Genomic DNA, 17,002 nt, shown 5'->3' on the forward strand with positions numbered 1-17,002 from the left:
CACTTTATATTTACATCAAATTTTTGAAATAAAAAAATCATAAAACAAAATGGCAAATGTAGGATAAGTCAATTTATAACTCCCCATTTAAAGATAGTCTCTATTTTATAGATGGTACCATATTATGTATTTTGTCTATTTTACAGATAACCAATAAGGACCTACTATATTGCACAGCAACTCTACTCAGCACTCTGTAATGGCCTATATGGGAAAAGAATCTAAAAATGAGTGGATATATACATAACTGATTCACTCTGCTGTACATGTGAAACTAACAGAACACTGTAAGTCAACTACACTCTAATTAAAACTTTAAAAAGCAGCAGCCAGCCTGTTGTACAAGACAATTCATCACAATTTAGATGCTATGCTCCACAATCCTTACACTAAATAGGGGTGGTGAGAAATAAAAATGGAAGCTAAAGAAGTGTCAAAAAAGAATCTTGCATTGTATTTGAGCTGAGACCTGTGAAACATCAGGGTGAGACCTATGAAACAGAAGTTTTAATACTGATACAGCCAAGAATGCATGAACTAACAAAACTGATTTATAAATAGATATCATGTTTAATACTAATAATCAATTTAAAGCAAAATGAAAGAATTTGATTTCTTTTCAATTTTAAATCTTTTATTTCATTAGAAAATAGGTCTGTTTTATCCTTAAAATGTGATTAGTGTAAAGCAAACTAATCATTAAGAGTTTGAGTTTAATTTTCAATGCCAAAATACAAAAGAAATAACAAACATTACTGAATTCAAGAGCAAGAATTTAGTACTAATCATAGCAAACATACATAACAAATCAACTGAGGCATAAAAGCCAGGTGCAAAAGCTTTCTGTTTCTTAGGCAGCAATATGTCACTAGGCAAGACCACTTCACTGATAATCTTCCAGTAATTCTTAATCAGATCAAAAGATAAATCCATAGATCAGCCTGGCTTCAAATGTCTGTTATGATATTTTGCTGGCTAGTAAGCAAAAATATTGTAGCATCACATGACATCAATTGCAGATGAGAGTTTGAATTCAGCAGAATTATTAAACTGAGAGCTGGCAACTTACGTCTTAGAGGATCTCAAATTCATTAGCTGATCATAAAGTTCATTCCAGTAGCAAGAAGACTTATAAAATACAGACCTAATTCATCGAAAAGCATTTCTGATTCTCCACTTCTACTACACACCCACAACTAAAATACACACTTCCTTACCAATGTCCTAACAACTGTAATCTGAAATTCCTTACAAGGCAATAAAAAGAGTAACCAATATAAGTTTACAGATGCACCCACAATATGGTAACTCAGTATATTAAAATTCATCACAATGTAATTGAGTAGAAAATAGTAAAGGCGGGTTCTACACCAACATTAGAGCAACAGAGAAGACCCATCGGATCTAAAAATCTCCAGGGAAAGGCCATCAAGAACCCCTCCTTATTGGGAAAAAAGGATGGACTCAGCATAGCAAAGGAAGCCAAGAACAATCAGCATCAGCAGGGTTGAAATAAGATTACAATTTTAAAACATGGACAGTCCAAGAAAAACAAAGCAGGGTACCAAGCTGACAGGGCAAAAACTGAAAATTCTGTAGTATTAGGCAAACAGACCATCAGAAGTCCAAAGTTAATACCAGGTTACCACGGAAAACAAGTCTATCACATAATCACAAAGCAATGCTACATTTTTAAACTACAGGATACTACTGCCAGCTTCCAGGCAGTGGGAGATTCTTTCTAATCTTGAAAGAAACCTATAGAATCATTTCACAGAACTGCAAAGAAAATGGCCAATAAACACTTGAAAGGAAAAAAAAAGAAAGAAAGAAAGAAACCAGTCCCTCTTCTGAAGGGTTGGAGAAAGCACAAGTCCCACTGGAAGTAGACATCACGTTTCTAGGAGATTTTCATGAATATGGTTGTACATGTGCTATACATGTTATAGGGGCTTCCCTGGTGGTAGTGCTAAGTTCAGTTGCTAAGACTGTTCAGTTGCTGTTCAGTTGCTAAGACATGTCCGACTCTTTGCAACCCCATGGACTGCAGCATGCCAGACTTCCCTGTCTTTCACTATCTTCAAGAGTTTCTTCAAACTCATGTCCATTGAGTGGATGATGTCATCCAACCATTTCATTTTTCTGTTGCCCCCTTCTCCTCATGCCCTCTATCTTTTCCACCATCAGTGTCTTTTCCAGTGAGTCAGCTCTTCACATCAGGTGGCCAAAGTATTGGAGCTTCAGCTTCAGCATCAGTCCTTCCAATAAACATTCAGGGTCGATTTCCTTTAGGATTGACTGGTTTGATCTCCTTGCTGTCCAAGGGACTCTAAAGAGTCTTCTCCAACACCACAGTTTGAAAGCATCAATCCTTCACTGCTCAGCCTTCTTTATGGTCCAACCCTCACATCCATACATGACTACTGGAAAAACCCTAGCTTTGACTATATGGACCTTTGTCAGCAAAGTGATGTCTCTGCTTTTTAATACACTGTTTAGGTCGGTCATAGCTTTTCTTCCAAGGAGCAAGTGTCTTTTAAAGAACTTGCCTACCAATGCAGGAGACACAAGTTCGATCCCTGAATTGGGAAGATCGCATGGAGAAGGAAATGGCAACCCATTTCAGTATTCTTGCCTGGGAAACCCCATGGATAGAGAAGCATGGTGGGCTACAGTCCATGGGGTTGCAGGAGAGTTGGACACAACTTAGTGACTACATTATAACTTACCAATAGAAATTTGTTAGTTTTATAAGCAAGCACCAGAAAAGCCTGAAAAGGTAATTCAAAACCATGGGTCCATTAACTCTAAAATGAACAAAACCAAGTACAAGTCTTTTCCCTTCCATAAAATTAGTTTTGTTGTTTTGTGTTCTATTTTTACAACATATAAAGAAAAGGACTCTTGAAGCTTGTCTTTGCACAATTTTTAAAAATACGAACATTTATTTTCTTTATTCCAGTTATCCAAAGTCACCATTAAGGTGGAAACAAACTTAGACATCTTATTACAAAAACACTGATTCTTTTGTTGACCTTAAATGACTCTATCTAATTTCCCCAGTTGGCAAGATTACATTGCCATTCATAGATAGGCTTAGAAGTAGACATAATGCCACAAATTATATAACTCTTGCTCCTCATCTGTTAGAAGCATAGTTTATATGCACTGGGTATGGGCCTCCATTTTTGGTTTATTTTCCAGCATGTCCTTATGTAGGGGGCAGTTTTGCTGACCATTATTTCTCAAAATGTGGTCCCTGCATCAGCAGCATTAGCCTGACTTGGAAATTTCAGAAATGAAGACATACTGAGTCAAACACTCTAAAGGTATGGCCCAGGAATCTCAAAATAGAGATTAACAATCCAGATCCAGTTATCCAGATGCTCACTAAAGTTTGAAAACTATGATTGGGAGCAAAAGATCTGAGGACAAGAGAGCATCACAATTACCACTCTCCTGGCCATGAAAAAGGCGAAGATGATCTGAAAAGCCTATGACTTTAATCTCTAGTCCACTTCTTCCTTAATCCCATTACTCCATACCTACATCATCTTAAAAAACAAGTCAAACACGTCTTAAATTCTTAAGTTCTGAATTTTGGGTCTTAATTTCCCCTACCCCTTTTTATACAATTTTTAAAGATATGCCTCATTGGAAAACAAGCAAAATGGAAGTAAGAGGGGTACATGGTGAAAGTAAATCTCCTTTCCACCCCAGATTCTCAGTCCTTCCTCTTAGAGGAAATTACTATAATTAAGACTTTACATATTCTTCTAGAAATACTAAACGTACATACAAATACACATACATATATTTTTTGTTTGTTTGTTTTTAAGGAAATCAGAACATACTATACCATCTACTGGTTCCCTGGTGGCTTAGATGGTAAAGAATTTGCCTGCAATGTGGGAGACTCGGATTTGATCCTTGGGCTGGGAGGATCCCCTGGAGAAAGGAATGGCTACCCACGCCAGTATTCTTGCCTGGAGAATTCCATGGATAGAGGAGTCTGGGAGGCTACAGTCCATAGGGTAGTGAAGAGTCAGACAAGACTGAGCGACTACAGCTTCACTTTTAATACCATCTACTCTTTGCATTGCCCAGTTTCTAAATATTTACTGTAAAATATAAAAAGTACTTGTTTTAGGCAAAATATGTAAGAGTTTAATAATTTTAAAGTGAACATCTGTGCTCAGAAAAAATCATAACACTCAGTTATTTTTATATATATATAACTGAATAATTTTGCTGTATACCAGAAACTAGCAAAACACTGTAAGTAAACTACATTTCAATAATGAAAAAAGACCCTTAAGATTATCCTAAAGAGACACTGCAGAGTGTTCCTTTGATAACTACGCTCTTCTGTAATGACCACCATGAAAATGGCTGAGGAGAAATAACTTCCCATTTGGCACACACAAGCCACTGTATGACAACACAGAGATGTAGTTGATGTAAGGTGGTGACAGGGTACAAATGAACTAACCACCGAAACAAGTGAGAACTTTGAACCACAAGCTTTCTAGAGTAGGAAGCTTGTGTGAATATGCAGAAAAGCAGTGTACCATTTATTAAACAACGCAAAAAGTAATGACACAGATCATATCTTCCAGCATTTCTCATAAGTATCAACTGCTCTCGTCTTTTAACACATCATTTGGAAACCCAAGCTCTCTAGACTTCTGTAAGGTACCATCCCTTCTTTAGATGTATGCCTTTTTTCTTCCTCATAAGAATCAATTCTAATTAAATTGTAAGAATTTCCTCATTTATAATCTGTCATGGAACATGAGTCATCTTTTAAAGCCTTACCACACAAGATCATGCTACCATGGCTTTTCATTTTTAAAATATCTCCTGATAAAGTAACATGATGTGGCCCAAATCCCTGGGCCCCAGCTCCGGAGAGATGGGTCCTGCTCCTGGGTTAGTGGAAGGAAGCTGACCAAAGAACAAGACCAAAGCCTAAGTAGAAGAAAGTTGTCTTCCTCTGTCATTGTGCAATTACAGGGGCATTTCTGCAGAGGAGGAATAAGAAGGATACACAATCAATCAGTACCAGAGATCCCTCCAAAGGCAGAATGGGAACACACTGTCTTTGCAAACTCTTTGAGATATGTTTTCCTCAAGTCTAGACCATTTCTGGGCTTCCCAGGTGGTGCTAGTGGTAAAAGAACCTACCTGCCAATGCCAATGCAGCAGACTTAAGAGATGCAGGTTTGATCTCTGAGTTGGGAAGATCTCCTGAAGAAGAAAAAGGCAACCCACTCCAATACTCTTGCTTGGAAAATCCCATGGACAGAGGAGCCTGGCAGTCTGTAGTCCCTGGGGTTGCAAAGAGTCAGATGCAACTGGTGAGGCAACTTAGCACTCACAGCACAGAACATTTCTAACTATGTTCAGCATTACTTAATGACATTTCTAAAATTACATGGTCCTCTAACAGACATGAACATGAAAAATAAACAAGGGGAGTAGTATTTTGTCAAAACTCAGCATCTATTCTTGCATGGATCCTGTTCCTCCTTAAATACTCTGTGAATACCTAGAAAACATGTAGTCACAGCTATGGATTTTCCAGCAGTCATGTATGGATGTGAGAGCTGGACTATAAGGAAAGCTGAGCATTGAAGAATTGATGCTTTTCATGGAAGCAACCTAGATGTCCATCAGCAGATGAATGGATAAGAAAGCTGTGGTACATATACACAATGGAGTATTACTCAGCCATTAAAAAGAATACATTTGAATCAGTTCTAATGAGGTGGATGAAACTGGAGCCTATTATACAGAGTGAAGTAAGCCAGAAGGAAAAACATAAATACAGTATACTAACGCATATATATGGAATTTAGAAAGATGGTAACAATAACCTTGTGTACGAGACAGCAAAAGAGACACTGATGTATAGAACAGTCTTATGGACTCTGTGGGAGAAGGAGAGGGTGGGAAGATTTTGGAGAATAGCATTGAAACATGTAAAATATCATGTAAGAAACGAGTTGCCAGTCCAGGTTCGATGCACGATACTGGATGCTTGGGGCTAGTGCACTGGGACGACCCAGAGGGATGGTATGGGGAGGGAGGAGGGAGGAGGGTTCAGGATGGGGAACACATGTATACCTGTGGTAGATTCATTTTGATATTTGGCAAAACTAATACAATTATGTAAAGTTTAAAAATAAAATAAAATTAGAAAAAAAAAGAAAAAAAAAAAAAATCTACCTAAAGAAACTAAAGACCTATATATAGAAAACTATAAAACACTGATGAAAGAAATCAAAGGTGACACAAAGAGATGGAGAAACATCTCATGAATTGGATATGGAATTGGAAGAATTTCATATCCATGGATTGGAAGAATCGATATAGTGGAAATGAGTATACTACCCAAAGCAATCTATAGATTCAATGCAATCCCTATCAAGGTACCAATGGTATTTTTCAGAGAACTAGAGGAAATAATTTCACAATTTGTATGGAAATATAAAAAACCTCAAATAGCCAAAGCAATCTTGAGAAAGAAGAATGGAACTGGAGGAATCAACCTGCCTGACTACAGACTATACTACAAAGCCACAGTCATCAAGACAGTGTGGTACTGGCACAAAGACAGAAATATAGGTCGATGGAACAAAATAGAAAGCCAAGAGATAAATCCACACACTTATGTACACTTTATCTTCGACAAAGGAACAACTTTCTAAATGGGAAAACTTCCTCCCTATCCTCTCAGATCAGTACATTTATGCTTTATTTGTAATACTGAGTTTCTCCAGAAAGCACAGGGCATCACATTTAGGGGCTGAGAGAGTCAAATAAAATGTTTCTCTTTTCCCAAGTCTCAAATATGAATTGTTTAGAATAATTAATCTAATTTACATTGCACTTAAAATAACTGCTAACACCTTTTAAACATGCTGTAGAAAGATTAATGGGGGATTTTTGAAAAGATTAGTTTTTCCTTAGCATGTTTTTCCTTTATTTGATATCCCTGATTTCCTTAAATTAGCTAGTGAAGTATAACTCTCTAAGAAGCAAAGTTCCCTATAGCTTGAACTTCCTGTGTTTCCCCTTTTGCTTCAATAAACCTGTATTGGTTAAAAAAAAAAAAAAAGAATTGATGCTTTTGAGTTTTGGTGTTGGATAAGACTCTTGAGAATCCCTTGGACAGCAAGGAGATCCAACCAGTCAATCCTAAAGGAAATCAGTCCTGAAAATTCATTGAAAGGACTGATGCTGAAGCTGAAGCTCCAATACTTTGGCCACCTGATGAGAAGAACTGACTCATTTGAAAAGACCCTGATGCTGGGAAAGATTGAAGGCAGGAGGAGAAGGGGACGATAGAGGATGAGATGGTTGGATGGCATCACCAACTCAACGGACATGAGTTTGAGCAAGTTCTGGGAGTTGGTGATGGACAGGGTAGCCTGGTGTGCTGCAGTCCTTGGGGTCGCAAAGAGTCGGACACGACTTAGTTACTGAACTGAACTGAACAGGTCAACAGGTGGATAATCTCAAAGTCATATGTGTCATGTTGCCTCAGTAACATCATTCCCTGAATGGTAACTCTTAAATTCTAACATCTAAAAAGGTGAAAAAAAGGAATGGGAAAATGAAGTTTCCTCAAACAAAATAATTCTCCTGCCAATAAATATCATTTCCTTCAGTAATATATATACAGGTTGTCCCACGAGACTTAGTGTAGTAACTTAGAAATATAAATGCTAGAAATGTATAATAAAACATGATTTGAAAGTTATATAGATTTCTTTTTAAATATTTACCAAAACATAAACTGTATTCAAGCTACAAAACATGGAATAAATGTAAAAGAAATTTAAATTAATTTTATAAATGGTATTATTTGTTGCATTTATAATTCTAAAGTTATCAAAGCTTAAAATTACACTAAGACTTCCGAGAGATCTTAGAAGCCACTTTCCTTAATGTTATACTTCTTCCAGTGCTCTTTCAATAAAAACAGGTTTCATTCTAATCTCACTAGCGAGTAATGCCTAGCTAGACATGGGTCAAACTTTTCTGTTATTTTTATTAAACAACTGCTAAACAGACATTATTGAGAATAACGCTATGAGAAGCTACCTTGGTAAAGCAGAGTGCCATGGATACTCAAATTTTCCATCACTCCAAGAAATTCTCACCAAGTTAAAACGGAGAACAGGGGACTACCTCTGTGGAGTCATATGCATTACTGAAAACTAAAAGGTAACTCTTCCTTAACCTTCTTCGTGGTTGTTATTAACCTGCCACAGAAAACAAGCTTCAAATCTTCCACTTGGTATAAAATAAATGGCAACTCACTCCAGTATTCTTGCCTGGAAAATTCCATGGACAGAGGAGCCTGGCAGGCTACAGTCCATGGGGTCACAAAAAGTCGGACATGACTGATCAACTAAACAACTAAAAAGTAGCCTCTGATACAGGTAGATTACCAGAGGAAAAACAGGATGTTCCTTGTGCTCAAAACTTATGATAAATGGTTCTCAAACTGGACATCAGATGTTCATCAGGATGACCTGGGAAAACTTTTATTTTTTCTTTTTTATTTAATTTAATTTTATTTTTTAACTTTACAATATTGTATTGGTTTTGCCATATATCAAAATGAATCCACCACAAGTATACATGTGTTCCCCATCCTGAACCCTCCTCCCTCCTCCCTCCCCATACCATCCCTCTGGGTCGTCCCAGTGCACCAGCCCCAAGCATCCAGTATCGTGCATCGAACCTGGACTGGCGACTCGTTTCATACATGATATTATACATGTTTCAATGCCATTCTCCCAAATCTTCCCACCCTCTCCCTCTCCCACAGAGTCCAAAAGACTGTTCTATACATCAGTGTCTCTTTTGCTGTCTCGTATACAGGGTTATTGTTACCAGCTTTCTAAATTCCATATATATGCATTAGTATACTGTATTGGTGTTTTTCTTTCTGGCTTACTTCACTCAGGATGACCTGGGGAAACTTCTAAAAAATATATTTATCACTAATTGGAGGATAATTGCTTTACAATGTTATGTTGGTTTCTGCCATACACCAACATGAATCAGCCATAGGTATACATATACGCCATCCCTACTGAACCTCTCTCCCACCTCTGACCCCTCTAGGTTAGGAGAGACTTTTCAAATACTTATTTCTGGCCTCCAGTCCAGACTTACTAAATTCTGAAGTTAGGGCCCAGAAATATGCATTTTAAAAGTCCCCCAAATGGTTCTGGTTCACTGAAAAGCTTGAGAAGCACTGTCTAGCACATCTCCATGGTTTCAGGTTCAAGTACCAAACGCCAACCATGTACAAACTTTATAGCACTTGAGGGAAACTGCGACACTGGCAGTCCCCAGTGAACCATGATCCCTGGTATTCATCAGTTCAGTTCAGTTACTCAGTTGTGTCCGACTCTTTGCGACCCCATGGACTTCAGTACGCCAGGCTTCCCTGTCCATCACCAAAATCCCAGAGCTTGCTCAAACTCATGTCCATCCTCTGTCATCCCCTTCTCCTCCTGCTTTCAATCTTTCCCAGCATCAGGGTCTTTTCCGATGAGTCAGTTCTTTGCATCAGGTGGCCAAAGTATTGGAGTTTCAGTTTCAGCATGAGTCCTTCCAATGAATACTCAGGGCTGATTTCCTTTAGGATTGACTGGTTGGATCTCCTTGCAGTCCAAGGGACTCTCAAGAGTCTTCTCCAATACCACAGTTCACAAGCATCAATTCTTCAGCACTCAGCTTTCTTTATGGTCCAACTCTCACATCCATACATGACTACTGGAAAAACCACAGCTTTGACTAGACAGATCTTTGTTGGCAAAGTAACGTCTCTGCTTTTTAATAAGCTGTCTATGTTGGTCATGGTTTTTCTTCCAAGAAGCAAGCATCTTTTAATTTCATGGCTGCAGTCACCATCTACAGTGATTTTGAAGCTCTAGAAAATAAAGTCTGTCACTGTTTGCATTGTTTCCCATCTATTTGCCATGAAGTGATGGGTCCAGATGCCATGATCTTAGTTTTTTGAATGTTGAGTTTTAAGCCAGTTTTTTCACGCTTCTCTTTCACTTTCATCAAGAGGCTCTTAGTTCCTCTTCACTTTCTGTCATAAGGGTGGTGTCATCTGCATATCTGAGGTTATTGATATTTCTCCTGGCAATCCTGATTCCAGCTTGTGCTTCATCCAGCCTGGCATTTCTCATGATGCACTCTGCATAGAAGTTAAATAAGCAGGGTGACAATATACAGCCTTGACGTACTCCTTTCCCAATTTGGAACCACTCCATTGTTTCATCTTCAGTTCTAACTGTTGCTTCTCGACCTGCATACAGATTTCTTAGGAGGCACGTAAGGAAGTCTCGTGTTCCCATCTCTAAAAATTTTCCACAGTTTGTTGTGATTCACGTAGTCAAAGGCTTTAGCGCAGTCAATGAAGCAGAAATAGATGTATTTCAGGAACTCTCTTGCTTTTTCTATGATCCAACGGATGTTGACAATTTGATCTCTGGTTCCTCTGCCTTTTCTAAATCCAGCTTGAACATCTGGAAGTTCTCGGTTTACATACTGGTATTCATGCCTTTGTGTAATTCCCTCTCATACTGATTTGGCCACATGACTAGAGTTAGCCATTAGGACAGTAAGGCATGATGGAGGCAGAGGCTTGTTGAGCTCTTGCACATTGAGGACTGCCTTCAATACTCTTTTTGGAAGCCAGCAACCATGCCATAATGAAGCTTAGGATAGACTACTGAATGGTAAGGAAGTGAAAAAGTGTTAGTTGCTCAGTCGTGACTGACTCTTTGTGACCCTATGGACTCTAGCCCACCAAGGTTCCTCTGTCCATGGGATTCTCCAGGCAATAATACTGGAGTGGGTTACCATTTCCTTCTCCAAGGGATCTTCCTGACCCAGGGGTCGAACCCAGGTCTCCTGCATTGCAGATAGGCTCTTTAGCATGTGAGCCACCAGGGAAGCTGAATGGTAAGATGCCACATGGAAGTAGTCTTGGAAGGATGAAAAACAATCTTGTACATTCCAGCTCCAGCACAGTTTCGAGCTGCATGAAGCCACTAAGCAACCTCATGTATAGTACAAGAAAATTGCCAACTGAGCCCAGGTGAAATAATAAATCATTTTCAAGGAACTAATTTGGGGATGGTTGTTACAAAGCGATAAAATATAACTGATTCAGGTTTTTCAAAAAATGTGTTACGTGATATTATCTCTAAAGCTACTACTACTAATAGTCAACACTTCATTGTATACTTACTAGGCAAACTATTCCGAGTGCATCACATGTATTAACTTACTCATGAAGTAGGTTCTGTCATCTTCACTTTGCAGAACAAAAAAAATAAATAAAGCTTTAGAGACGTTAAGAAATGTCTTCAAGGCCACATAATCAGTGTCAAGCCATAGAATTATAACAGTCATTCCAAACATTATATACTATGATCATTCTTGCCAGATAGAGTTATTAGGATTTTCACTGAGCTCTATGCCATTCTTTTATCTATATTCTTATTTCTTCTAATTCACACATTTGAGTATAGATATTTCACTTGCACTACATATCACTAGGTTCTGAAGACAGTCTAAGATTCCTCATGCACACATCGAAGTTGGTAGGTGCTAGTGCTTTGGCTGCCTAGCAACAGATGTTTCTTTATTCCAGGCAGGTGTAAAGAGCAAGCCCTGACTTTCAACAATAAAAGACACAGTGACTTTTCAAACCCTATAATCATAAAGGCACACAATTAGGCCTGGAATAAATCTATTCAATCCTCCTGCTTTCACATAGTAACATGCAAATAATCAAAACCACTCATCCTCTAAATCTCTCCCAAGAGACATCAGCCAGGACCAAGTTTATCCACTAAGGAGGACTTCTTGACTCTAAGAGTTTGACATTATTAGTACCAAAAATGTACAATTAGAATGTGTGCATTTTATACTATATAAGTTAAACATCAATAAAGCTACTTAAAATTTAAAAAGGAGAACACTTTCACACCAATAAATTGGAAGATGGGAAAAGAAGATCTCAGCGGTTGCGTAAACCATTCTAAAGTCTGTCTCTGGAAAAATTTGGAGTGAACAAGCTCAAATTTTATTAATATGATTTATTAGAGCTAAGTACTAAAGATGCTGAAAATTAAGTAGAAATTTAAATTTTAAGATGCTAAATTTAATTTAAAATTTAAATTTTAAGATGCTAAAATTTAAGTAGAACCAATTTAAAAATATGGGCTTCCCTGGTGGCTCAATGGTAAAGAATCCACCTGCCAAAAAGAAAACACGGGTTCAATCCCTGGTCCGGGAAGATCCCTGAAGAAGGAAATGGAAACCCACTCCAGTATTCTTGCCTGGAGAATTCCATGGACAGAGGAGCCTGGCGAGCTACAGTCCATGGGGTTGCAAAAGAGTTGAACACGTGAGTTGGACACAACTTAGCTACTGAACAAATGAATTAAAAAATATATACTCTATATCAGAGGTCAGTAAACTTTTTCTGTAAAAGGTAAGACAGTTAATATTTTAGGCATTTCAGGATTTACTAGTATCTGTCACAACTACTCAATCATACTAATGTAGCAATAAAAGCAGCCATAGACAATACATAAATGAATGAGTATGGCTGTGTTCCAATAAACTTTATTTTAAAAAAAATTTATTTGGCTGTGCCAGGTGTTAGTTGTGGCACATGGGATCTTCCATCTTTGTTGTAGCCTCTGGGATATTGGAGAAGGCAATGGCACCCCACTCCAGTACTCTTGCCTGGAAAATCCTATGGACGGAGGAGCCTGGTAGGCTGCAGTCCATGGCGTCGCTAAGAGTTGTACACGACTGAGCGACTTCACTTTCACTTTTCACTTTCATGCATTGGAGAAGGAAATGGCAACCCACTCCAGTGTTCTTGCCTGGAGAATCCCGGGGACGGGGGAGCCTGGTGGGCTGCCGTCTATGGGGTTGCACAGAGTCAGACACGACTGAAGCGACTTAGCAGCAGCAGCAGTAGCAGCTGGGATATTTAGTTGCGGATTGTGGGGTCTATTTCCCTCACCAGGGATTGAACCCAGGCTCCCTGCTTTGGGAGCACAGAATCCTAACCATTGGACCACCAAGAGAGCCCCAAATAAGACTTTATTTATAAACTCAGGTAGCTGATCCAGCTTAGCCCAATGGCTGTAGTCTGCGGATCCCCTCTCTAGGGCTTTCAAATTGGCAGATAAACAATAAAGAAAGAGGGAAATAAAGAAAAATTTATCCATCTAACAGAAGGTGGAAAGAGGTGGGGGGTTAAAGAGCAGGGAGAAAAAATGAAAAAAACATCTTAAGTATGATAAAAAAAGGAATCCAAATCAGTTATCACAATAAATGGCAATGAGTTAAATTCAACTATTTTAACACTGCTAGACTGGATTGAAAAAGCAAAAAAAATTTAAATAGGAATGAAATAAAATTCAGTTATAATGATTATAAGATATATAAAGAAAAGGCTAAAAATTAGAAAAATATATGCCTCTTTTAAGGTAAACAACAAAAAACAATTATTGGGACTAAAGTAAGATACTACGTTAGGAATAAAAAGATAATCACACACACAAAAAAGCCTCAAGATAAACAAAGCAGTCCAAATTGAAAGGAGAAATGACAAATTCATAATAATAGATAATTTTAACATGGAAGAATTTAACAAAGTTTTTTTCAGAAGCTGATTATTCAAGCAGTTCAAAAAAGTACAAGTTTGAATTAATAACTACTTATATATAAAGAGAGAACAATGCAGCAACATCCTTCTTTCAAACACACACTGGAATTTTTTTAAATGAGTCACTAGTTAAGTCACAAAGGACAACAACAAATTTCAAAGAAACAAACATCACAGAGACCACATTCTCGGACAACAGTCAGACAGTAAAGACTCCTAAGTAACACATTCCCTGGTGACGCAGATGGTAAAGAATCTGCCTGCAATGCTGGAGACCGGGGTTCAATCCCTGGGTTGGGAAGATCCCCTGGAGAAAGGAATGGCAACCCACTCCAGTATTCCTGCCTGGAGAATCCCTTGGACAGAGAAGCCTGGTGGGCTACAGCCCATGGGGTCATAAAGAGTTGGACATGACTGAGCAAGTAACATTTTATTTCACTTTCTTCTCTTAAAATAAAAGGTACAATGAGGAGTACAAAATATTTTTTAAAGTATGATAATGAAACAAATACTGTTCCTATAATCAGAGTTTGTAATACAGTAGAGGTAAAAATGATCACTCAAAAATTAATATATATTATGTATGATAGCTATATATGCATCTACATGCACACACACATACACATATAATTACACAATATATAACAGCAAACCATGCTAAGCGCTATAAAGGGAAAGCAGAGTGCAACAAGAGAACATGTCATTTGGGGTTTCCCTGAGAAAATGACATTTTGGGGGGTGGGAGGAGGAAGGGATGCACCTCCCAGGGAAAACAAAGTAGTAGAAAGGCCCTGAGGAGAAAAGGAACAAGGGAGTGGTTCTGGAGTGCAGGAGCAAGGGGCAGAGTAACCTGAAATACATGAAAATAAATTACACCTAGGAAAAGACTTCAACTTTAAAAACAGGATAAAACAAAATAAGAACTGAGTAATACTCCACTGTATAGATGTACCACATCTTCTTTATACCCTCCTCTGCTGATGGACATTTAAGTTGCTTCCACATCCTGGATATTGTACACAGAGCTGCAATGAACATTGGAGTACATGTATCTTTTGGAATTATGGTTACCTCTGGGTATATGCCCAGGAGTAGGATTTCTCAAATGGTAGTCCTATTTTTAGTGTTTTAAGGAACCTCCATACTGTTCTCCATAGTGGTTGTATCAATTTACATTCCCACCAATTCTGTAGGAGGGTTCCCTTTTCTTCTCACCCTCTCCAGCATTTATTGTTTGCAGATTTGTTTTTTTTTTTTTTTTTTTGATAATGGCCATTCTGATAAGTGTGTGGTAATACCTCATTGTAGTTTTAATTTGCATTTCTCTAATAACCAGTGATAGTGATGCTGAGCATCTTTTCCTGTATTTGTTGGCCATCTGTATGTCTTCTCTGTCATTTTTTGTTTGGATTCTTTTTTTGATACTGAGCTGCTTGAGTATTTTGGAGATTAATCCCTTGTCAGTTGCTTCATTTGCAAATATCTCCTCCCAATCTGAGGGCTGTTTTTTAATCTTATTTATGGTTTCTTTTGCTGTGCCAGACACCCTGGAATGTGAAGTCCAGTGGGCTTTAGAAAGCATCACTATGAACAAAGCTAGTGGAGGTGATGGGATTCCAGTTGAACTACTCCAAATCCTGAAAGATGATGCTGTGAAAGTGCTGTACTCAATATGCCAGCAAATTTGGAAAACTCAGCAGTGGCCACAGGACTGGAAAGGGTCAGTTTTCATTCCAATCCCAAAGAAAGGCAATGCCAAAGAATGCTCAAACTACTGCACAATTGCACTCATCTCACACGCTAGTAAAGTAATGCTCAAAATTCTCCAAGCCAGGCTTCAGCAATACGTGAACCGTGAACTTCCAGATGTTCAAGCTCGATTTAGAAAAGGCAGAGGAACCAGAGATCAAAGTGCCAACATCTGCTGGATCATGGAAAAAGCAAGAGAGTTCCAGAAAAATATCTATTTCTGCTTTATTGACTATGCCAAAGCCTTTGACTGTATGGATCACAATAAACTGTGGAAAATTCTGAAAGAGATGGGAATACCAGACCACCTGACCTGCCTCTTGAGAAACCTGTATGCAGGTCAGGAAGCAACAGTTAGAACTGGACATGGAACAACAGACTGCTTCCAAATAGGGAAAGGAAGACATCAAGGCTGTATATTGTCACCCTGCTTATTTAACTTCTATGCAGAGTACATCATGAGAAACGCTGGGCTGGAAGAAGCACAAGCTGGAATCAAGATTGCCGGGAGAAATATCAATAACCTCAGACATGCAGATGACACCACCCTTATGGCAGAAAGTGAAGAGGAACTCAAAAGCCTCTTGATGAAAGTGAAAGTGGAGCGTGAAAAAGTTGGCTTAAAGCTCAACAGTCAGAAAACGAAGATCATGGCATCTGGTCCCATCACTTCATGGGAAATAGATGGGGAAACAGTGGAAACAGTGTCAGACTTTATTTTTTTGGGCTCCAAAATCACTGCAGATGGTGACTGCAGCCATGAAATTAAAAGATGCTTACTCCTTGGAAGGAAAGTTATGACCCACCTAGATAGCATATTCAAAAACAGAGACATTACTTTGCCAACAAAGTTCCATCTAGTCAAGGCTACAGTTTTTCCAGTGGCCATGTATGGATGTGAGAGTTGGACTGTGAAGAAAGCTGAGCACTGAAGAACTGATGATTTTGAATTGTGGTGTTGGAGAAGACTCTTGAGAGTCCCTTGGACTGCAAGGAGATCCAACCAGTCCATTCTAAAGGAGATCAGTCCTGGGTGTTCACTGGAAGGACTGATGCTAAAGCTGAAACTCCAATACCTTGGCTACCTCATGCGAAGAGTTGACTCGTTGGAAAAGATTCTGATGTTGGGAGGGATTGGGAGCAGGAGGAGAAGGGGACAACAGAGGATAAGATGGCTGGATGGCATCACTGACTCGATGGACATGAGTCTGAGTGAACTGCGGGAGTTGGTGATAGACAGGGAGGCATGGTGTGCTGCAATTCATGGGGTCACAAAGAGTCGGACACGACTGATCGACTGAACTGAACTGAACTTGCTGTGCCAAAAGCTTTTAAATTTAATTAGGTCCTATTTGTTTATTTTTGTTTTTCTTGTCACTACTCTAGGAGGTGGGTCAAAAAAGATCTTGCTGCAATTTATGTCAAAGAATGTTTTCCATGTTTTCCTCTAAGAGTTTTACAGTATCCAGCCTTACATAGAGGCAATAGAATATTACTCAGGCACAAAAAGAAACAAAATTG

The 17,002-nt window shown here is 38.6% G+C and overlaps 1 protein-coding gene across 8 annotated transcripts in view; it reads right to left on the minus strand.

Annotated features, from left to right (window-relative positions):
* Nucleotides 1–17,002, minus strand: part of NME7 (NME/NM23 family member 7) — a 245,919-nt gene that overhangs the window by 153,043 nt on the left and 75,874 nt on the right. For 4 of the 8 annotated variants that reach the window (XM_059875437.1, XM_059875436.1, XM_059875438.1 and 1 more), the window contains one exon: nucleotides 5,188–5,331. In XM_059875437.1, coding sequence (XP_059731420.1) covers nucleotides 5,188–5,331 — 144 coding nt within the window. 8 annotated transcript variants of the gene reach the window in all.

This window comes from Bos taurus, chromosome 16 (assembly GCF_002263795.3).
Source record: "Bos taurus isolate L1 Dominette 01449 registration number 42190680 breed Hereford chromosome 16, ARS-UCD2.0, whole genome shotgun sequence".
Taxonomy (NCBI): domain Eukaryota; kingdom Metazoa; phylum Chordata; class Mammalia; order Artiodactyla; family Bovidae; genus Bos; species Bos taurus.